Consider the following 24,396-nt stretch of genomic DNA (forward strand, 5'->3'; position numbering starts at 1 on the left):
TTTAGTTTGACTCTTTTTGTGCTTTCTACTGTCTTCATTATTCATTTGTTTAATTGTTTGTTGTGGTCTGATTTATTTTTGCTCCATGTACCATGCTTTCTATACAGCGGTGGTTGTTTTAAAGTGCTCTCGAAATACAGTTGAGTTGAGTTGAGCATATTTGGCAGGTATAAATATATCCGCCAACAGCATGAGGCCGGCAAGTCAGCAGGCCACGGAACAAGCACCACCTTCCCATCAGCTCACCAGTTACTCTGTGTATATCTATGCGTGCGCACACACACACGCACGCATGCACACACACACACACACACACACACACACACACACACACACCGTGGTGGGAACAATGACGTTGTGTTCTTGATGCAGTTTGTTATACCGGAGACAAATTCCTTGTGTGTTCTACATACTTGGCCAATAAAGATGATTCTGATTCTGATGTCATCATCCTAGATTCATCTGTGTCATCTATCATTTACTCCCACGCACAACATGGGGTACACCTGAACAAGCTGACTGGCGTCCCTATGAGCCAAAAATCGTGCACAGGTTGATGTGACAGTTGCAAAAACAGCCGCTTCGGCTCGGGGGAGCAGCATGACAATGATCTGGTGTAAGAATGAGATCAGAGTGAAGCCGTTTATTCAATCGACTGCACGTAATTCCGTGTTTATTCGTTTCGAGACAGAGATTAAGCTGAGTGTTGGTAATTGACAGTCGCTTTCAGCGCTTTTGAGAGCTCACGCCCCAGAGCGATGACATCAAGTACAGCAATCGTGGCCTCCTGCACAGCGCCAATTACAGTTGCCAATGAAACCCTTGAGTTGAATCTGTGTGTGTGTGTGTGTGTGTGCGTGTGTGTGTGTGTGTGTGTGTGATGTGTTTGTCCTATTTTTAAAGAGTTTTAATAGGATCGGAACTAAACACAAAACAGACACTTGCATGCAGACTGCAGTAACACAAGCCGGGGACTTGCTTGACGTGATGCCAAGACCCAAATCAAAAGAGGACAAATGGGCTATTTAGTGAGTGCACACAATCAAAACATCCATTCATGGACACCCAGAACGCGTTCCTTGAATGCCAAAAATACATATTTGGAACATCCTTATCTAGATCGTGATCGGGTTATCCACTATGAGCTACAGCGCACAGCTTTGGAAGTTTTGCTAACTGTATCTTTCCCAAGATGTCAAACTCAAGGCTAGGGGGCCAGATCTGGCCTACCGTATCATTTTATGTGGCTTACAAAAAAACAAAGCAAAAAAAAAAAAAAGTCAAGCATATCAACTTCCATGATGCTTGCTAAAATTTGTATCAACATTTTAAACTCTCATAATAAATCACCGGTCCGCAGCCCATAGGTTGGGAACCACTGATGTAATGTGTCTGTGTAATGTAATGTGTTTGTGCCTTGATCAAAGTGCTGCTTTATTTTACTGGCCCCTAACTTTTAAGTGACATTTCCATATTAAAATAACGGGTTATATATATGTGTGTGTGTGTGTGTGTGTGTGTGTCTGTATGTGTGTGTGTGTCTGTGTGTGTGTGTGTGTGTGCGCGTGCGTGTGTGTGTGTCTGTGTGTTTATGCTTGTCCCTCTCTGGTGCTTTGAGAGGCTTCAGTAGTCTGGCTGCTGGCCAAAAATAGCCCCCTCAGCTGGCACACTGGCCCAATTTATGACCCATCACATGCAGTGGAGGGCAGGCCTGCCTCGGGACTCCCGTATCATTCCCCCGCCGGGGAAACAAAACTGCAAAAAGGCTGAAATCTGACGAGGAGCATCTCAAATGTCATTGAGTGCAAGCTATAAAACCGTGGCCACCAGCATTCTTGCTTGGACTTGATATACTGGCGACGGGGAGGAGTGTCCTCTCCAGCGAGAACAAAACTCAAATCAACGATACCTGCTTGGCTCTGAGCCTTTTGTTTTACTGGCCAGCAGACCGCAAAGGATCACATTCAGCAACCGATCCCAGCTCCTGTCAGCCACCGTGACAACACGTCGTCAAAGGGGTGTGCACTTTCGCACAAATGCTCACACGCAAGCAGGTGAATTTCACAGTGCTCCGCCAAAACAAACGAAAGGATCACTTACCATCTGAGAGCGGCTTTTGGGGCAGCCATTGATGTCATCAATCTTCTCATTGGCTGAGGACAGACAAGAAAGAAAGAGGAGGCAGAGACAGAAAAGTAAGAGGAGAGACTGAAAGCAGGATTCGAGTGCTTGTCGTCGTCACTTTTATCCGCCGGGAAAGATGTCCATGTGTCCCCTAGACACTGTCTGGCTGAATGAAGAGAGCAGAGGTGCTCCAGCTGATGACTCTGACCCCCCTCCTCGTCTCCTCTGCCTGCTGGGACTTGAAACTCGATCTGGTCCCAGCAAATGTGAATGAGGCTGATGAGGATCGGAGTGCTGCACTGCTGCTTTCTCGACGGGGGCGTGTGATGTCAGGGATTCCTCCCGTCCATTAAAGGCCCAGCCCAGAGCAGCTGAGACGGAGGCCATCAGCTCAGCGTTGACAACTGTGCCAACAGCGCAGCATGCGCGGAGGGGTTGGGGGGGCGGCTCAGAAATCATGTATGTTCCACCCCCCCCCCCCCCCCCCCCCCGCGGAAGTATACTCCTTCAAGTCTGACATGTCGTTTGCGGGTGCAATATAAGCATAAAAGTAACTCGACAAACATCCGGCCAGAGCTACTTTGCCGGTAACACGCCGCCCAAATGTTTGCTAATCAAGTGACAATGCTTCAATTCTTGACACAGTATCATCATCCACATTGACAAACATTTCATGTCAACGGGAAGAGATGTTGCAGCGACGGAGAAATGTCTAAGAAAGAAATGGACCGTGACGCAGGTTAATGCATCGCAGGCTAGCATACAGCTATCTGGTATCTGGATCCACATGATAATATTCTATGCTATTCAACACAGTATATTTTTCAGTGTAGATTTCAATCCATTTGATGAGGTTTGATGGTGACAACAAGAGGTCTGGTGCTCGATGAGCATCACGTAACTTGAAATTTCCTATTCGGATTGCCAATCATAGTTTAAGGTCCTCGAATCGCAGGTGGCAAGACAGAATTGAATTTGAGACCTGAAGTTGAACTTGCGGATTCTTTCAGGGAAAAACAAATGAATGCAAGTAAAGACATGCATGAGCTAATAGCAACTACATTATATTTTGGATTGTTGAAACAAGAATAACAAATGCACAGCCAGACCCAAATGATTTGTCATGCAAACAGAGCCCCGCCCCCCAGGCCCCCAAGCAAGCCACATAAAAATGCATGACGCAAACAGCATTCCCGATTCTACGCTCTGATTGCGACCCTGTCCTAAAAGAAGAATCACATGCAGTCTCCCGCTAAAGAATGACACTCTTTCTTTTCCTTGAGAAATCGAGCCCAATGAATCGTATGAAATAACCAATCAGCGTAATAGCTGTAACATGCTGAGCGACGGTCAGCTGGTGCCGGCCTACTTCAGACTGAATGCTGGCGGCAGACAAGATGACAGTCATGAGCGATGGATGAACTGACGGGGCTGATTCGAACATGAACGGGGCGAAGGTCAAAAGAAGAATGCAGCAACTCATTTTCACAGACAGAAGCACCGTGTAAACACATCTTGCTCAGTAAGGCAGTTAGTACAGGCTTGACATTGGCTTCCAGTCAGCTGCAGAATAGATTTTTAAAGATCTGCTACTGGTCTAGGTATCACTGAATGGTTTGGCTCCTGAATACATGAAAGAAATTGTAATTGAATCAAAGTCTAGTCGAGCTCTGAGGTCTGCGTACTCGGGTCAGGTAATGGAGCGCAGAGTTGAAACCAAACGGTGGAGCGGCATTTAGCTGTTATGCTGCACGCAAGTGAAGTAAGCCCCAAATGTAAATGCTTTTAAATTCACGTTAAAAAAATACGATGCTTCTTCTCATACGTATGATTAAGGTCCTGTAAGCATTCAAATCAATTTCACTGTCAGTAATCTTTGAAAATAAACTTTTTATTTCTTCATTTTGCTTGCAAGTCCCTCTAAATGTTTTTTATTTGTAAATGCGTTTAATAGTTGTGAATGTCCGCTCTTTTTATAATTCTAAGTAAGACACTTCTGGGCTCTCTGCTTTGCCTTTGGATGCATGCCTTCAGCTGTTTGTAAATTCGTTGTGGTCTTGTTCTGTTAGGTTTTGTGAAGCAAATTGAGTTGCCTCGTGAATGATGTGTGATACTGCCTTGCTTTAATAATACGTTAACAGCAAATCCTCTCCAAACCGTTGCCAACTTTTCTTGGTGAAAAGGGAGGATTTTGATGATTAAACGTTTACTCGTGGCCTTACAAATAACAACAATGCAGTGTGCCACATTCCTTCCGTCAATTCAAAAGTTGTCTCTCTTACCTACGACCTGAATGATCTCAGCGAGGAGCACTCCATCCGCAACATCCGTCTGGAGGTCCTTGATCAGGCGCTTGTGTCCCGACTTGGCAAGGTAGTGGTTGGCCCAGTCTGTGTAGATCTGCGGGCGGACACACACAAGCGACACCGCTGCTCAAACGCTCAGTTATGAGGCAACCAAAACAAACTAAAAGAAGCCATCCCCGGAGGGCCCCGACATCGTCACATCCTGCCTGTCTTTCAAAGCCCATTAACACTTGAAAACTACATTAGGTATAAATGGCGGAAACGGTTTTATGACGCTAATAAAATGACAACAGGGTTGAAGTGAGCGGAGAGGAGACTTCTCTCTTTTGTTTGTAGCCCGATCCGGCATATATCGGCGTGGTATTCAAATTGGGGCCATTGTGCTGAGCCAGGGCATTCATCTTGGCGCACACGGCGGCTGCTTTCAATGGGCCGCGCTGACATCACTCCCCGGGGACAAAAAGAGACCCTTCACTGCCTGGAGGGAGGGGGGGGGGGGGTAGGCAAAGCAAGCATCTGAATAATCTGAATAGCGGCCTTCATAATTAGTCGGCAAACTCACTTTTTCCTTTTTCAATCATCCCCACCCCCACCCATCAATGGATGATTGTTGAACTTTTTTTTCCACAATTTGGGGGAGGTTGAAAAAAAAGACACACAAAACTTGAAGGAAAAGTACTGAACACCACAACAAACAGGGAAGTGATTGAACAAACGACATTTGAATAGGATAAGTGGTGTCGAAAATGAGGTAAAAACAACACCGCAAACTGGTTTGGAGCGGCCAACTTGCTTGCTTCGTTGTGCTAACATTGATGCCAACAATACAACAACTCAAACCAAATATCACATATCACACACAAGTGGAACAAAGTGTCTCCATCTGCTTCAAATGCATAACAACAAAAACATAATGCGTGAAATTGCCATTCATTTTCAATGTACGGTCACATTGCAGTGCTTGTTCAAAACGAGCCCCGTTTTATGAATGAAATGCTCTAATTTGGTGCTCCCAATTTCGCATGAAGTCGGATGACATTTAAGCAATCAGTCATTTTTGAGTGACCTGATATCGGTATTATTATTATTTTTTAACTATCCTTGTGGGCCGTGTCAAATGTCATTTTTAACATATGCCGCAGTCCATAGAAAAATCCACGGTGGGCCGCAAATGACCCCGGGCTGTATTTTGGACATCCCAGTCATAGAGTGAATGTTTGTAATGGTATCGGCCTGGGAAAACACATCCCTCCTTCAAAATAACGACCAGTTAACAGGTGATACTGACTCCTCCCCTTTAACACTCCATTGTCAATGGTCAGTGGTTCTCATGCATTTTCTTTCTTAAATCTGTAATTCAAGTCCATGAGGCTGAATAAGCGTGCAGCAATCGAAGGCTCGTGAAGGCCGCAGAACAGTGAACAGTGATGCGTATGACACGATTGCGATCCTTATTTTGCGCTGTTTACACTGTAAACAGAACCCGGCTTTGCCGCGGCGTTACTCACATCAGATGAATCAGTGCTGCGGTCACGGCGCACAACAGGTGTGCACATCAAAGCGGCTCACATGTTGCACGCACACACGCTTTATCGCGGCGCAACACCACACATTACACACGCAACCCATCGGGACCACGTTTCAATCGTAACAGCCTGTTAAAAACAAAATAAGAGTTGAGTGGCATGCGGGGTAGGATAAATCCTTCACTGCAGGATTAAGCGCACTGCTTTCAAATCACACACTTGACTTCTCATGGAGGCAAAAGGAAGTCCAGTGTTCACGTGCCATTGTGTGTGAGTCGGCTTCCTTTGAAGTAGGTTCGGGCCGGTAAATAGAGGGGTTGAGTTGTAATTAAAAACGAGGTGAAATGGGTAGCTGTCAGTCACTGAGTAAGTAAACACAGGAGGTTCACATGGCCTGGGGGCGAGCAAAAGTACGGGTCTGGCAGAGGGGGCGATGAAAAAAAAATCAAAAGAAAAGGGCAAATCACTGATTTTGGCTTTTAAAACTCGGTTAAGTATTGCTTTCTTTGCAAGACGAGAGAGGCATGGTGAGAGATGTCTCGGGCAGTAGGTGACAGAAAAGCATTGAGTACATTTTTTTTTATGTTCATGGTTGAACTTAGGATGACATCAAAAAGAAATGTTCATTGAATGTAAACACAGTAGGGCACTGAGCTCTGTAGACTGCAATATCAGTGCAGTAAAAAGCAATTAGCGGAGCCCAGAGTTGAAAGCAAACATGGTGGCGCAGCATTTAGCTGTTATGCTGCAAACAAACAGAAACGTCTGTCAGCAGAAGTGAAGCCATCTCCATGTGCAAATGCTTTGAAATCCAGGACAAAAAAAGTGCCCCCCCCAACCTATGATGAATGTCTTTTTAAGCATTTTAAAAAGAAATTATTGCCACTAACAAAGCCAGCAACACGACGCATCAAGATTTTGTGGCAAGTGTAATGTGCCCATTTCATGCACTTTTTCCTATTTATCAACAAAGCTTTTGCACTGATGTAGATTTTATGTATTTGCTTTGTACACATGCAATTTTTTTTTAAGCAGGAAGACGAGTGGACAACAATTCCTGCTCATACTCATCAATGTCTACTTTCCTCATTCAGACACAAACATGCAAATCGGCCTCACATCCAAGCAGCCGCGCTAACCCTACTTGCTGAGTCACCAAGTGGTGTGACACGCAGAGATTCATGATGCATGCTGCACTGCGGGTCAACCTGGCATGAGCGAAGAAAACCAGGCAGCCCAGTCAAAGATTGCCCTTTGGTTGAAGGGAGACCGAAGCAAAGGGAGGAGAAATCTCCTTATTGTACCGCAAAATCACTGCAGCTAAATGCACCTGCTCTGTAGTTCAACACCGTTGCAAGCCGCCGCCACCACAAGACACACATTTTAAAATTAATACATCTGTGGGAGTGTATCAAAAAGCAACATTGTTAAAGCGGCCAAGCGCAAAAAGTTACATTTCCACTCAACTGTGTCGCACCTACAAAGCGCCCAAGTGCGGCAGGTGACCCATCAGAACGAGCAAACGGAGCTGCAGTGTTGTCAGACCGTGGCACTTAATGTGTGCGTTGACACAGCTCACACATAAAGGCTTGTATTTTGAGTTGAAAATAATTTATTTAAATCCCGAGGATCCCGCACCGCACTCTGGCCAACGGCTGAACAAAAGGATGATTTTTCTCTTTGCTTCCATTTTAAATCCATCGACGTTGCTACTCACCTCACCCTGTGTCTCTCAGTTCGAGTTTGCAAACTCCCTTTCCTTTATTTGTTAGCACAACGGCCAAATATTCTCCACAGCTCCTTCCCAGTGTCCACTTGAACGATTCACGTCGCTTTCATGCATGTGTAGACCCCACGTTGGGAGATGGCGCGCGCCATCTAAACATTCCTCTATGCTACGACGCGTGCAGCCCTGCACTTCTCCCTCAACAGATCGACCAGAATTCCATGATGGTGATAAGTTTTGTGGATAATAGTCCTTCTAATTTCAAGGTCCAGTGGAGTAGCTTAGAAGTTCTGCATTTAACACACCATTATGCAGTAATCTTCGAACATGAGATCGACGCACACGGAGCAAAGCGGCTACAACGGGCTTGCTCTCACGAAAGCATTTCATTGAAGCGTTCATTGCAGCAACAGTCGCTGCTTCGACAGCTTTCTCAGCAAGTGCGCTTTAGAAACTGAAACGCAGACGATCTTCCACTCGCCACGATTTGGACAGTCGTGAGCTCGAATCAAATTCCATTTCGGTTTCGGTTACCTGCCTCCGTCTGGGAGTTCCTATTTTAAAAAATGGTCGCTGCCCTCGATTAATTCTATTTCAGGCTGACCCTTACTCTTTCTCTCTCTCTCTCACAGGTCCATAATTGCTGTGAAGGCAAAATGGACTATCACGCAATAGCGTGATAGTTCAATTTCCTGATTGACCACTTTCATTGTCATAAAGTCTTATCATAGATAACATGATCAATCCCTTCTGCTATTCTGCCGCCACACAAAACCATTCACTTGCACGCCTCCCATCTGTGCTCTGCCTTCAATCCTGGCTTCCTTACCACTTTGTAGTTGTGGCAGGAGAAGCGACTGCTGGTCCTGCAAGGCACCTTAAGTCCACCGCACTCTGCCTTGCGTCACCTGGACTAAGGACAGGTCGAGGCAAATGCCACAGCTGCTCAAAGAGACATGAGTGCTTCCTCACGAAGGTCAAGTGCAAAGTGTATATTTAGCAGCCCGGCACGGACTCTCTCCCAACACTGCTGTCTATGTTTCGTCATGTCTCCACTTTACACTGCTTCATAGTTAACGCTCGCAAGCGCCAACACCAGCTTTATCTCTCTCTCGCTCTCTCTGTCTCTCTCTCTGTCACTCTCTCTCTATCTCTCTCTCTCTCTCTCTCAGTCACTTTTCTCTCTCTCTCTTTCTCTCTCTCTCCCCCTCTCACTCTCTCTCTCTCGGTCACTCTCTTTGTCACTCTCTCTGTCACTCTCTCTCTCTCTCTCTCTCCCCCCCTCACTCTCTCTCCCTGTCACTCTCTCTCTCTTTGTCACTCTGTCACTTTTTCTCTCTCTCTCCGCTTCTCACTCTCTCTGTCACTCTCTCTCTCTCTCTCTGTCACTTTTTCTGTCTCTCTCTCTCCCTTTCTCTCTCTCTCCGCTTCTCACTCTCTCTGTCACTCTCTCTCTCTCTGTCACTTTTTCTGTCTCTCTCTCTCTGTCACTCTTTTTGTCATTCTCTCTCTCTGTCACTCTCTCTGTCTCTCTCTCTAAGTCACACAAAGGCTAGCCACCTCGACAGCGCTCAGGATATTCAATTAGATAGATTTTTTTTTTTAAACCAAAACAGATTCACAGACTGACTAAGGTCTAACTAAGGGATGATCAACTCCGATCCCCGAGCGTCACTGTTGTGTCATGTTTTCGATGTTTCCCTCCTCCAACACACCAGATTCGAATGCTCCGGCTCATTATAAGGCTTCTGCAGAGCTTGTCATTTGGAATCCGGTTGTGTTGGAGGAGCGGAAACACCGACAAACATGCAGGACAGTGGCCGTCCAGGAATGGAGTTACTCATCCCCACTTCAAATGAAGTCAGTCACCCAGACTTGATAAATGATCACGGTGATGATGAAGGATTGCGGGGGAAATTCCAGCCATCAACCGCTAAACCCACAAGTCACGTGTTACGAGTAAACGGTACACATCTGTGTAAGCCGCACCGCCTTGTGAAAGTTGTCCGAGCAACACTTGGGGATCAAGCTCATCACTCTCTTACCCACTGAATTGCTGCCAGCGCTTCACACGGAGATGCGAACATCAAACACTGTTAAAGTTTACAACCTCACATACGGCATGGAATGGAACTGCTAACATTGAACACAATCTGTGTCAACATCCTCCAAAGTAGTCGCATGATGAGGCAGGCAGCATCTTCTTTCTCAAGACACGAAAAAGTGGATCGTCTACTTTCTCACTAAGCCCCACCCCCCCCCCCCCCCCCAAGTCGCTGCTCCTTCTTCTTCTGTCCCCAGCAAGGAATCAGCATGGCTTTCTCTGCGTGGGGCTTCTGTTTTCCGTTGAAAACACACGCATCCTTGTGAAGTGGCTCCAGACCACAGAGAGCTCGAAGCGTCATGTCACCGCTCGCTCCGACTTGGGCACATGAAAGCTGTGCGGCCTCGTGAGACACGTCGGTCGCGGCGGGCGCGTGGGACCGCGAACCGTTGCAATTTGGAATATGGGAAGCATCTATCAGAAAGCTCAGAGACTAGGTTGAAAATAACTGCTGTGGTACGAGGGAAAAAAAGAAAGAAAACGTATCTCTCAAAATAGGTACACTTGCACCCGACGCGTCATTTCTCGATTGCTTCAGCTTCTCAATTGAGAGTCTTGCGAAACTCATGAAGTGAATGCGATGTCCTCGGTTTTCGATGAGATACGTCCAAATTGTTTCTTTTTCTTTTTAAAGTTTGTATTTTGGGTCTCCAAAAGTCAGTTGTCACACAAGGTGCATACAAACTTTCGAACCAGTCTTTCTCGGGTAAATGGCTCCCTGAGACTGAAACATGAGAAAAGTGCGGAGCCAAGTTGCGTGAAGCTTTTAGTCGTCATCATCGGTCACTTGCATCGAAAAACTTTGTGATGCCTTTTGTGATGGGGACACCGGCAGCTGCGACCGGTCTGTTCCCAGAGATGAACCTTTCCATTCCTTTTGATAAAACCTGAACAGCTGCGTTGCCTAAAACAAGCGGCTGGATTTGATGCAACAGAACAGCACATTCTAATTGTCATACCTGAAGTTACACAAAATTTAGGACAGTCACTCTCGATTTTTTAAACTGATTATTCGATTGATTCATCGAACAATCAGATAACATTGGATTTTGCATTCTAAAGTAAACATTTTTAACCGTGAACCAATTATTGTTGTTTATTTGGTATTGTTTAGTGATTAAAAAAAAAAAAGCATCACACGAGACAGACTGGTATGCTCACCAACCTTTCTGAAACCGATTCACTTTTTGATTGGGTCATCGTTTTCCAAAGTCAAAGCAGATGCTAGCAAATGTCTAATTTTGATGCAATACAAACGATAGTCAGTCTGCTTTCATGAAGGGCGACAGAAATCGGAGAATCGTTAACGGCGAGAGGCTGAAATCAAATTTGGGGGTCGGGACGACTTCTCGATTTTAAAAATAGCTGTCGATTAAATCGATTACATTTGACACCTGTACGTCCCCGCGGCGGAGAACCCACGAGTGTACATCTCCCTCGACTTCAGCCCTCAAAACGTGTTAGCGAGCGCACGCAGAGGAGCGTTTATCTGTCAATCTATCTGCAATGGTCAGAGCGGTGCATGAGCGCCACAGCGGTCAATCATCCAATCGGTCAGTTTTGGAGCAGAAAGGATTATGCACATTGACTGCACTTCATAATAAGTGTGCAGGCTTGTAATCTCTTTGTCATTCACACACACACACCAACACGCACACACACACACTGACCCCACAGCCCGCCAACCCAGTCTTCCGTCAGCCCCGCTGCATGGAGGCTAGCAGTGCGTAATTAAAGCGGCCCTCTTATCAACTAATCTTTAGACTCTGGTAATAACCTGCTCCGCTTCCATCTCCTCTTCCTCTGCGGTCTCACAGGCAGATCCAGATAAGGACAAACGTCTGAGGAACACACAGAGGGAGAGCGAGCGAGAACACAAACGCAAAGTCCATTGGAAATACTCGGTGTACAATTTGAGGCATACAACTTGCTAGCGTACCAATCGCACCGCGCAGCGATTTCCACAGCTTTGCTTTCTCATTCACTCGCACCACATGACCGCGTAAACACCTGCCCTGCCCCGTTTTTATCACAAGGTCCCAGATCCTGTTCAATATTTAACATCTATGTAGCGTTGCACAAAAGGGAAACCAAAGCAGTCCTTTTGGTAGAAATGCTTCCAATGGAAAATGCACAAACATGAAAGTGAAACCACTCCCGGAGACTTTTTCTCTTTTTGGCAGCACGACTGACGCTAATCCATAGCATGCCTGCAAGTCAAAAACCACAACTTGTAATGTTTCAGACTGGCGAAGCGAGACGTTAAAAGAAAACAAATGCAAGGCTCCAAAGTTACAAGTCGTAATAATGGAAACACACAAGACATTGACGGACCCCAACGAGAAAATGTCACGACTGTCCAAGTATGTCTGATGAACTCAAATCACATTCCATAAAAATGAACTAACTGTCGTATTCATGTACTGAGTTAAGCAGTCAGCCTACCAGTTTCATTGTAAGGTTCTTTGGTTCCAAGCGACACAGCAACAAACTTTCTTTTACAGACGCACACACCTGCCTCACATGGAGGAGAACAGCAGCCGGGCCGAGCGGGCCCAAGCATCAACCATCACAGCGGGGTGCCACTGCTTCATATTTAGAGATGAGCAAAAAAAAAAAAAAAAAAAAACCCAAAAGCTCCACAGTCCGCAAATGAGGAAAAGATTCTAAGAATCCAAGATCCAGGGAAAAAAAAAAGAAGTTGCAGGTCTGACCAAGAAACAATCATGAGCGAATGCACCTTGTGGAAAGGACTTCATTGCTGTGTGCCAGAGCCCCCCCGCAGGTCTTTATAAGCCTGAAGGGGTGGCGGGGGGGGGGGGGGAGTGGCTAAGCACCTACAGCTTCTCTCCACCCACTCCAATATGTAGCCTCGCGGAGGGAAAAATAAATACAGAAAGTGAAAAGAAAAAAAGAAATCAAAAGGAGCGATGTGGCCCCTGCTGCCACTCGGACAGGCGGCCAAAGCAAATTTACTCAAAGAGGAAGGAGGAGTGGATCCTTCATGCGGCACCGTGCCCCCCACCTCCGAGGACACCCACGGCCAACACAATGTCGCATTGCTCTTCAATGGACCCTTGGTCATATGGGAGGAGAAAGAGAGAAAAGGGGACAGACCTCTTACCCTCCTGCCACCCCTCCCCCGGTGAACATGCCCTTCCGGGGGCCAAAAAGTGAAGAGAACGCCCCCTGCCCCCCCCACCGAAAAAAAGGACTGGTGAACCCTTGATAACAGTGAAGAAACTGAATCGTGAGGCACACGGAGGCCAAAACCTCAAAAACCTCGACAGTGTTTCCTTTCTATTTATTATTTCGTAACCGGTGCTGTAGTTTGAAAACGAGCCAAGATTTATTTTCTCCTACCAGAGCGGCAGCGTCCCGCTCTCTGATCGGCCGACACCCGCAGCACACTGCAGCTGTGCCGATGCGTATTTTCGTGGATGCCAACAGAGCGCTCGTCACCAAAAGATTTTCCCAACGTGTGAGTGTGTGTGTGTGTGTCAAACAGCACAAGGACGCCCTCCGTTTGAGCCTGTTCCAGCCCCCTGTGTGCGCGCGCACATACACACACACACACACACACACACACACATACACCCAGCATGCCACCAACCACAAATGACAAGCTGAATTTAAAATTTGGGGAAAGGCCCAAGATTCACTCGAAGTTCCCACACTAAGGGGGACGCTTGATCACTTCCAGCAGGCTGAACCAAAGTGCTATAAACATCAGGAAGTCAACAATAACAGTCACGCCACAAATAAACGTTGATCCTGAAATTTGGAACCTCGCGGGAAAAACTAAAATAGCAGACTGGAGAATCTTTAGACTTTTGATTATCGGCGACGTATTTCACGCAGTCCAATTGACTTATGGAAACAGTAAAGCGTTCAAAAATGCTGCGACGCGAGCTATCGAGCAGGACAAGCATTGTAAGCAATGGTCAAGGGTGTTTAAAAATAACGCTTTAAAAAGCTGAAGATCTTATTGGGGACGCTGTACTACCCTTCAACTATCTGCATGTTACTGACAACACTTTTTGACCTTGTTTTCTTGTAAATGGCAAGTTAGAGGACCAACAAAGTCTTCATCACCAGCGTGTGTGTGCCAAATGTCATACGAGCACAGCAACCTCACCAAAGGGTTTCATTTTCTGAAGAGCAATAACACGTGAGTAGCCTAAGAGATGTCAACATGATGGTCAAAACATTAACGGTCGAAAATGCAAATACAACAAGTAATTGCAAGACAACCCAATAGGGCAGATGACGTTTTCAGACATTTTGTTTCATTTGTCAAATTTACACAGCCCTGAGCGGCGTTGATTTAAAAGGCTCCAGAACCACAAAATACTTCAGCATTTAAGGTTAGTGTTTAACTGTTTCATCCCAGACTTGAACAAGCTCATTAAGTAGAGCCGCAGTGAATGGGTCAGGAATGGTGCCTTTCACAGTCCCAGATAAATCTGTGTTTCAGCAACAAAAGGAGGGTGGGGGGGACCCCATGTGGCGGGGGTCTTTGTTTTTGGGGACGGGGGGGGGGGACAAAAGGGTTTGGGGTGGCCCTGCTGCCTGGCTGTTCGACATATGGACACGCAGAGGCCAAGGAGCAAAACATAAAAAGCAAGGGGACATGTTCACAGTCAAAGTGAGCACGAACTGTGCTTTTTATCGACTTCCTCCGCATCGGCTTTGCGTCCACTTAACGGTGGTAGAACTCGAGCCGTCACATAAAATACTTGATTTACAACAGTATATGTTTCAAAAAACTGTCAAATACAGTCTACAACAGCCATGATATACATAAGACTTGTTGGCTACATCGCTGAAGATGAGAAAGCCAAAGTTTTTTTTTTATACACAGTGAACCCTCGCTCAAACACGGTTCACCTTTCACAGATTTTTTTTTGTTTTTTTTTTGTGCGTCCTGATTGGCTAAGGGACTGTGGACCAACGTCAACAGTCTCCACGATTAGTCTCTGTACGGCTAGCCAAATTTACGTTTGGAACAAATCACGTTTTAATCTTTGGTTTCATTCTATAGTACAGTATTGGATTGGGTAATAACTGTAAAAAAAAATAAAGCTGACGTTAACTGCCGTGATTCTAAGTTCACGGTAATGTTAAAATGACAATGTAGGTTATTTGCGAGAGACTCCTCATTTATTTAGGTTATTCTGCCCATTGCTGTTAAGAGTTGAGGATTGCAATGAGCAGCAGAAAGTGGCGAATGTTGATCCGGAGTTCCGTCAGATTGAGGAAAGAGACGAAAAGCATGCGATGCACACAGCAAGAGCTTGGATTTCTTTTAATTACTCCTAAATTGCTGTTTGGAAACGCGATGTGGCCATGACTAATGTGTGTGTGTTAACGTTGTTGAGATGCACGAAGGTATGTTGTACAATGTGTCATTGTATATTTTTGTCACCGTTTTTCACCCAAAAATGGTGTTCATCAGCGATGGACGTGTGGACAATAAAGGCTGTTGAACATTCGTCGACTCGTCAAGTTACACCGATGACTACCGTGGGTTTTTTTTTTTTAAACGCAACCCCCGCGATAAACGAGTTTTCACTGTCATGCGATACTATGTTGTCGAGGTAAAAACTGAATATGTTGAAAATAACCTTTGGAATTTTTTTTAGAAGGCGTTTGCTATGAAAGCTTCATGAGCAAAGACATGAACACGCACGCGCGAACTAAGGTCCCAGTCCGTTCTCACGGCGCTTGCTGCAAGAACCAATCAACATGCCCATTGACTGTAATTGCTCACATCTATCAACGCGAAAAATGACCTCCTCCTCCTCCCCCCAACCCAGAAACGGCAACAATGAACACGTCGTATTGTATTAGATGGACATCTGTGGTCCATGTAGGGCAGGAAACCCCTGGGCAATATATGGACATTAGACACATTGTAAAAGTTGCAGATTGGAGGATGTTGCGGGTTCAGTGCCCAGGAGACGGCATACACTCAATGAACGGCCACGGTGAGATCAAGTCGTCATGAAAGCAAAGGTTTCAATTGCACAATGCAGTTGAATTTATTATTAAATCGGCCCATTGTGGTCCTTCAGATATGCCGTTTATGTCAACATTTATGTATCGTACTCTAACCATTTACAACAGTTGTGCACAAGTAACACTGGTATTACCTAAATCATATATATTATAACCTTTGTATCCTGGTAATGAAATTTGTTGGGGTCCTTCTACGAACCTGCCATTCAAAAGAAATCAGATTTTTTACAAGCACAGGTGAGCAATTCAAGTTGTGCAAGGAACTCATTGTCACTGGATGCCACTATTTTACACACAACTTGCAAGTCACAGTAAAAAAATCAAAACCAAATAAAAAAAAAACAAGCAACAAAATAAAAACACAGTGCAACATGTATCGAATATAAGTGTGACACGAATCAAAATTCTCGAAACACAAATACATATTTCACAAGAATGAATGTCCTTATAACATCACTTATGTGTTGCACAAGGCAAGTTATTTTTTAAAAATATATTTACACTTGATCCCCAGCTATTCACGGGTAATAAGGACCAGGCTGGCTCACGAATAGCAAAAATCGGCATATAATTGACGAGCATTGAAATGCATTGGGGAACGGGGGGGTAATTTTATGCATTATGTATCTTTTTTAATTAATTGGATGGCATTTTATCCTGACAAAAATCCTACGGGCCCTAACTCACGAGCACTAACTCGGGACTTTAAAGTAACAAACCTGTTCCAAATGAAGAGAGAAACTGATATTAATGTTTTGAAATTCTGATTTGCGTTGGTTTTCACCATCCGGTATATATTTTAGGCTATTGGTTGGTATTCCCAAGTGTGTCGGATACTTAGTGCTTTGCTGCATCAAATCTCGGAACAGCAGACTGACATCACCAGGTCTCTGCTAGCTCTAACTGCAGAGGTCATATCGGTTTACAAGGAGTCTCTCGGCCTGAGGTGACCTTGGCCACGGGCCTCTGGGGAGGATGACTTCAGCCACGGCGACCTATCCCTTCAAGCCCCTACTCCTTTTTTTTTTTTTTTTTTTTCCACAATGATGGAGCTGATTGCGTTAGTTTAAGCGCCTCGACAGTTCATTTCCCCTGTGGGCGCCACTCACAATGACCCTCCTGTCTGCGCCAACTTAGTGCACGGAAAGCAGAGAAGGAGAGAAATTGAAGGCAGGCAGGCACCTTGGAGGCGAGATCAATGAGAGGATGCTTGACTCAGGAGAAGCAGATGCTGAAGCTTAATTAATACAGTTATGCTCAGCAATGACTTCACTCAGGAAGGCAAGGGGACAGCGACGCAGGAAGTGGAATCTGATGGAGACGCATTAGGCCGAGATGAGGTCATGACTGGAGCCAAATGTTATTGGATCATTTACATCCTTTCAAATCAAGTGTAAATATGATTATCGGCTTTGTTTGGGTAAAAAACTCCATCGTTTTTGTATTTTAAAAAAAAGTACAGGCCATGAAAAAAATATTGTACACTAATACGAATACGGTGGCTTTCCTTTACATACGAGTTTAACATGTTCTGTCACACAAATCATATGTTCCCATTGAAATGAATGTAAATGCCATTAATCTGTTCCAGCCTCTGCAAAAACATTCTTTTAACAAGAAAATGAGTGCTTTAAAAAATATCATAGTAACATAATTAAATATGATGGAAAGCATTCACAGCTTGGCCGCGGTGGTCGTCTCGCTGCCGCCAAGAATAATCAAGATCCTCAGTGAAGCACAAGCCCGAGTCTCTCACAAAATGCAAAAACACCCAGTTAAATGCAACAATGCAATGGGCAGTCTTGACGGTTGGTCATGTTGTTCGTCTTCTTTATTAAATTGATATTTAAAAAATATATATTCCAAGTATCTTTACCATAATTAACTTTGTTTAAAAAATAATGACTTAATTAACAAGTCATAGGATATGTACGTCCAGGGAAATCTAGTCCCTTGTCATATCATGCCGGATTTAGATCATTTAAATGAGTGGAAGGGCAAGGTAAGGAAATTACGCATCCCTAATAATGGAGGATGTTTTATTAATGGACCTCTGTGTCACTGTCTTCCAGCAGTCAAATAAAACAAAAGTGACTTTAATATGTCTGCTGTAGCATGGAGGCTGTGGGCCTGTCAGTCCTGCTTCATTTATACGGCGATCACGTTTGTAAATACCAAACAATGACCCCTTTTCAGCTTTCCGCTACATGTTATGAATGTTATTGTGGGATCAATTCAGCTTCCAGGCAGAATTGACCCTTCGTTGCGACCCTAATAAAGCAGATATTTACACAGGCGATGGCTTTTTCTGAAAAGATAGTAATCAAGAAAGGAGCCCCTTATCGAGCCGTCACATGGACAAATCATTCCCCGTGGTAGTGTGTGTGTGTGTGTGTGTGTGAGGGGGGGGGGGTGTCAAGTGTTTTTTTTTCATGATGCTGCGCTTTCAACGAGAGTTAACAGAGCCTATGTGAAAATATACAAATGTTTGTGTCGCATCTTATTTCTAAATTGAAATAACATTTGATCTCAAAAGACGTTGATTTTTTTTCTCACTCAATCTATTCTAAGACATTTAAAAAAAATGAAATGCGGATTTTAAGAGGACTACGAGACAATAGAAGGGATCGACAAAGAATTTAAAAAAAAACTGTGACCTTGAACAGTCATGTGCAGATTTAGTAGTAAGGTGCATAGCAAAAAGTAACACCAGAGGGCAGCAAAGTTGCAGTGCATTTCAGTCTACAGGGAAGTGCAAATTCACACAAGCGACAATGTAAATTGGCTCCATAACTCAGGGTAGTGACGTCTTCTCTGGCTCGTAAACATTGAGGGGATCTCCTCACATGCCCCGGTGGAATCATGGATTAAGTGCTCCTTTACAGGTGCGCACAACATGTTGCCGGGTTTGGAGCCAAGTGGGCCATCCAGCTGGGAGGAGGGAGCAAAAGCCTGCGGAAGCACTCCACTAATCCCTCGGATGATTCTTGACACGTTCCATTGGTTCCGGTTCCAATGAAGCGCTTTCTATTGTGTGTTTCTCATTCATATATACCGTATGTAATATATACTATATATACTCTTATACGTGGGCGATATTTACGGGTGGTTCTCAGAAAGCATGGTCCAACTGTGTGACATGAGAGTAAACTTGTTCAAAGCTGGGTGAGAATGATATACGCTTTAAATCGAACCGTCCTGGAATGCGCTCTGGATGAATAGAGTTCACTCGGCCCTTTGATGGGAAGAGATTGACGGATGTTTTGGTCCACTACATTGTGTCATATCGGAGCACTGGGCACCAAGCACTGAGCATCCATCCATCCATCCATTTTCTGATCCGCTTTATCCTCACATGGGTCGCAGGGCGTGCTGGAGCCCATCCCAGCTGTCTTCGGTCAGTAGGCGGGGGACACCGTGAACCGGTTGCCAGCCAATCGCAGGGCAAACAGAGACGAACAACATTCCGCGCTCACACTCACACCTCTGTACAATTTAGAGTGTCCAATCAGCCTACCATGTATGTTTTTGGAATGTGGGAGGAAACCGGAGTACCCGGAGAAAACCCACGCAGGCATAAAGAGAAGCATTGAAATCTCAACAAAAAAAAATAATAATAATAATTTTGAATTCTTTTTACACTTGAACAGTTTCATCAGCTCCATCCGAAGACATTCTGTTCAAAAACTGGTACAAATGACCAAATGGTACGTAGAATATTACCTCTGCTCGGTGAATAATGGGCGTCAGTTACATAACGTTTAGATTGGGGGCACGGTAGATACGAACAAATGATTAGCCACCACTTCGCAAAATTCGTAATGCCTGCAGCTGAAACGCGTGCCTTGCAAATCCCGCTGACTTACACGGATGCCAAGTTGGTCGGTCAAGTTGAGTTGATCTCTGCAGTCTGTCTGCACTTTTGCAAGCAATGAAATGTGGTGATTGTCATCAATATTGACCGACCATCCGGTTGGACCACACTTTCTAAGAGCCACCTGGAAAAATATTTCCAATGACATCCAGTGAGATCGACTTGTTTGATTTGCTTTGTTTGTTTTTGAATGCGCGTGCTCATTGATTTGGATTGAGTCGCAGGTGAGCTGGGGCCTATCCCAGCTGACCCTGGACTAGTTGCCAGCCAATCAGGGGCACATGTAGAGCATTCACACTCTTGCGTACCAGTACCAGTCTTCAAGTAACCTAACTTGCACGTTTTTTGGAATGCGGGAGGAAGCTGGAGCTGAGATTCAAACTGCAAGCATCAGAACCGCGAGGCAGCAAGTGCACCAGCTGCTTTGTGGGCCAGCCCAATCTATTTTATATAAGAACATTGATATTTGCAGGCAAGTTTGATCAAATTGAGAAATGATTCAATGCATGGCCCACTTGTGATTGGAGTGATTGCGGTCGACTGTATTTACCACTCCGGTGGGTGTTAAAAGTGGTTTCTGCTTCCTGCTCCAACAGAATGATGCACAACGCACCCCCAAGCAGTTAAAAATGCTCAACTTACATTCTGCAAGCCAGTGATGACAACCTCGTTTTTGTCGCGGGCCACATTGTAATTACGCTTTCTCTTGGAGGGCCATTATGACTGTGAATTTTGTAAAACCATATCAATGTTGAAGCACCTCCACATATTACATACACAGCGAACACCAAATAGATGGATAGCTAATTTTGATGTCAGAAGTCAAGAATAATGGATTGCTCAAACGTTAAAATGATTACCGTATATTAAATATGGCAATTAGAAAATTTTGTTTCTGATTTTAGCAAGCATCCTGGAAATTGACATGATTGAATTGCGTTCACGGGCCACATAAAATGAGGTGGTGGGCCAGATCTGGCCCCCGGGCCTTGACTTTGACACCCATGCTGTAAGCGATTGCTGCTATCATGCCATCTATCCATGACCATCAAGAAAATGCATAAGTTCTGTCCCACAAGAATCCGTGACAAATACCACAAAAAAAAAAAATTAAAAACAACAACACAATATTGCGATTCTCTCGAGGGAAGGATAAACAAACATTCACCAGCGCAATCGGGAGCTCGGTGAGAGGCCGAGTAGATATACGGTCCTACGAGCAATGTCAAAGGTTAACCCGGCTGAGGGCGAAAACGGCTGCTTTATCAGCACCGTGGGGATGGAGAGAGGCAGTAAAGAGCGCTCGAGCCACAGAGAGAGAGAGAGAGAGAGAAAGAGAGAGAGAGAGAGAGAGAGAGAGAGAGAGAGAGAGAGAGAGAGAAAGAGAGTCATTGAAAAATAGGTCAGTGCGAAAACGTGATGAGCCGTCAGAGGAGCGACAGCATCAGCGGACACCACATTCTCCTTGTTGTCATCACATGTTGGTCTCCGAAACAAAGCGCAGCCTTGCATACTCTACGGCCACGTGGCCAAGCAGGAACTCACTGGCTCCACAATCCACACTCACACTATCCCTTCCCCTCCTCGATGCCTTACAAGGCTGCTCAGCCGCCCTCGCGGCCGTTTGTGTGTGTGGGTTGCTAAGCGCAGCCAACATTGAACAAACACAGCAGAGCGCTCGTGCTGACACATGCTGCCATCCTGGGCTGCAGAGACACACATTGCGAGCAACTCTTCCGGAGATAGCCATGCTGGTGTTTGCTTTGAATTGTGACAAGGTTTTTTTTGGTCATCAGTATTTGAAGTTGTCCAGGGAAACATTTTTCAGCATTGGCAGCCTGCTTTGTAATGAAAAGGACACTACCATTACTACTAGCATGAATAGAAAGAAGGAAAAAAAAAACATGAGCCAAACTTTTGAAATGGCAAAACCTCCTCAAAACTTAGAAACGTGAAATTTTACCTGATTGTCCTTGTCTTGCGTTCCGCTACAAGGTACTTGGCCATAACATTTAGTGGCTCATCATACATTTTTTTGAGTGGCGGAAACCATTTTGGCCAACCGTTGTCTGTCTCAATTCGACCGCATTCACAAATCTCATATTGTTTAGCTCTAGACTAGCATGCTAATATGATAGAATATCTGGATAAAAGTCATTTTTACTTTCTTGTGACAAGATCAAAATAAAAAGTACTTCCTAATAATTATTTATTTATTTGTTTGTTTTTATGAACCTCTACATGATGTAGATGGAGGGTTTTTTTGTCACCCAGGTCATAGTTATCCGAAAATTGAATTCAGACAAATGGATGCTGCCTGTTTGTTCAATTTGTGGTGTTTTTTTGTTTTTGTTTTTTGCCCCCCCAAAACGTTCGAAAATGACTTTGCCGATCGCGCAGGTGTCAAACTCCGGTCCTCCAGGGCCCTTATCCTGCACGTTTTAGATCTTTCCCTCCTCCAACACACCTGATTCAAATGATCAGGATCCTAACCGGGCTCTTTCTGATGCATTGACGTATAATTGTGCATCTATCTATCCCAGCGACGTATAGTGACAGGCAGAAACAATTAAATGGCGGAAGGCACAAAAAACTTGCGGCAACCTGTTGATCTTAACATTGCAAACGTCATAAAAAGTACCCTGAGGCTGTTGCATTTTACATGGGTTTTATCTAAGAGATGCACAAAAGTGGGCCAGTGAAGGGAATGTGCCGCATACTGTTGTCATTTGAATACACAGTGCATTATGATGATGTAATTTGCTGGGACGCATCTCACTTTGAGAAAATCAAAACCAGTACAAGTGTGAGGTTTTGTCCTGACCTGAGCATTTTGCCTGATCTCCACGGGGCCTCGTGGACGTCCCGAGCCCAACAGCTGGCTCGGAGATGGAATTTGTGTCTTTTGCGGCGCCGCGGGCAAAGTGAGAGCTGAAGACCTGCTGGGGAATTGCGGGATAGGCAACGCGCTGTGTACCGGCTTGGGGAGTCCTGACTTCATGCTGGAGGCCGCAAGGAGGGCTGGCATCTTATCTGCAGCGATGATGGCTGCAGGGTTGCCTTTGACAACTGCCGTGTGATTCAGCAACTTCTGTTCGCTCAACAGAGGAAGCGGGCATCTGGACGTTGGCTCCTTCTGTCGAACCTCAGCAAGGCAGCGAGTGAGCTAATGTTTCCAAAAAGCAGCGACTGGCTTCAAACTCACCGAGCCCACCTGCTTTGTAGTTCCTTATTTACGTAAGTACCAAGTATAAAATGTCCAACCTTCCTGAGTGGACACTAAGGGGGTGTCAACAAAATAGGAGAGAATCCCACAAAGTTCAGAATCGAAAAAACAAAACAAAAAAAAATCCAACTTTAAACTCGAAGGAATCCAAAGTCGACACAGTTGATGACCATGCGCGGGGCCCTCCGTTTCTCTCCAGTAATGAGCATCATTCATAGAGCTGTGGATCTTTCAAGTGGCAGGGCAGAACATCTGTCGGAATCCGGTGGAAATGAGCTGACAGGCTGCATATCGCAGAGACGAGTGGAGGGAGCAGAGGCGGCGCACGCTTGCTTGAGTGACTCCTCAGCCTATGACAACACAAGCTGAAGCACGCTGGAGGTGACTCTCTCTCTCTCTGTCTCTGTCTCTGTCTCTCTCTCTCTCTCTCTCTCTGTCTCTCTCTCTCTCTCTCTCTCCCCGTCTCTCTCTCTCTCTCTCTGTCTCTCTCTCTCTCTCTCTCTCTCTCTCTCTCTCTCTCTCCCCCCGTCTCTCTCTCTCTCTGTCTCTCTGTCTCTCCCCCCCCCCCCCCCCCCCTGCTGTTTGCCACTTTGGAGCAGGTGTGGCTTACATGTGGACTGACATATGTCAGGAGAGCAAATACACACACACACACACACACACACAGACCCCATTCATTTTTCACTCATAAATTTTTGGAAAAAAATAAAGAAGAATAAAAATAAAAATAATATCAACATCATCATTTCAAAGAAAATGATTGCTTCCAACCACACCACTCAAACAACCAGAATCGAGAAAACAGTTTGACGGGTGGTCAAAGCCGAGGACAATGACAAGGCGGTCTCGCGTACAACCATAGACACTTTAGATTACAAGTTTTACAAAACGTCTTAAACACAGACCTCAGTGGCTAAAATAGACGCACGCGAGATGCCTAAAAATACCTCCTCAACCGTCACACGCAAAGCGCGTCAATTCAGTCATAGTAGTGCAGACATTGGACTAATCAGTGAAGTCAAAACCGATGTTTGATTGCTCTGATTTGTTTTGCTACCCTGCAGCCGAATCGCGAGTATAACACGCGATGAATGAAATTATCGTTGTGTTCCCTCTCTTTGATTCTCCTTTTGTCACACAGGGGCCAATGAGTAGACCGTGGTCAGACCAGGCAGATGCACAGCTGTGTGCGTGGGTGTGTGTGTGTGTATGAATGTGTGTGTATATAAATATATAGATAAAGCGGTTCAGAAAATGGATGGATGGATGGATATATATATAGCTGTGCAACTGTAATATATACAGTATATACTTGCACACACACACACACACACACACGCGCACACACACACACACACACACACACACACACACACACACACACACACACACACACAAATGGGATGCTAGCATTTACATAATTACAGATTATTGTAACTGGATTAGGATTAACATGCCAAATGTATCATCACCAGGATTTTGTGAAAAA

The 24,396-nt window shown here is 45.0% G+C and overlaps 1 protein-coding gene across 2 annotated transcripts in view; it reads right to left on the bottom strand.

Annotated features, from left to right (window-relative positions):
• nav2a (neuron navigator 2a) overlaps positions 1-23,250 on the bottom strand; it is an 81,157-nt gene extending 57,907 nt beyond the window's left edge. For both annotated transcript variants that reach the window (XM_086107682.1, XM_086107681.1), the window contains exons 1-3: positions 22,506-23,250; positions 4,407-4,524; positions 2,101-2,153 (exon numbers count right to left, since the gene is read on the bottom strand). In XM_086107682.1, coding sequence (XP_085963808.1) covers positions 2,101-2,153; positions 4,407-4,524; positions 22,506-22,709 — 375 coding nt within the window. In that variant the 5' untranslated portion in view covers positions 22,710-23,250. The remainder of the gene's footprint in view (positions 1-2,100; positions 2,154-4,406; positions 4,525-22,505) is intronic.
• Positions 23,251-24,396: the final 1,146 nt, after the last annotated feature.

The sequence above is a fragment of the Hippocampus guttulatus genome, chromosome 3 (genome assembly GCF_054856545.1).
Source record: "Hippocampus guttulatus isolate MCC_2025c chromosome 3, RoL_Hgut_1.0, whole genome shotgun sequence".
In the NCBI taxonomy this organism is placed as follows: domain Eukaryota; kingdom Metazoa; phylum Chordata; class Actinopteri; order Syngnathiformes; family Syngnathidae; genus Hippocampus; species Hippocampus guttulatus.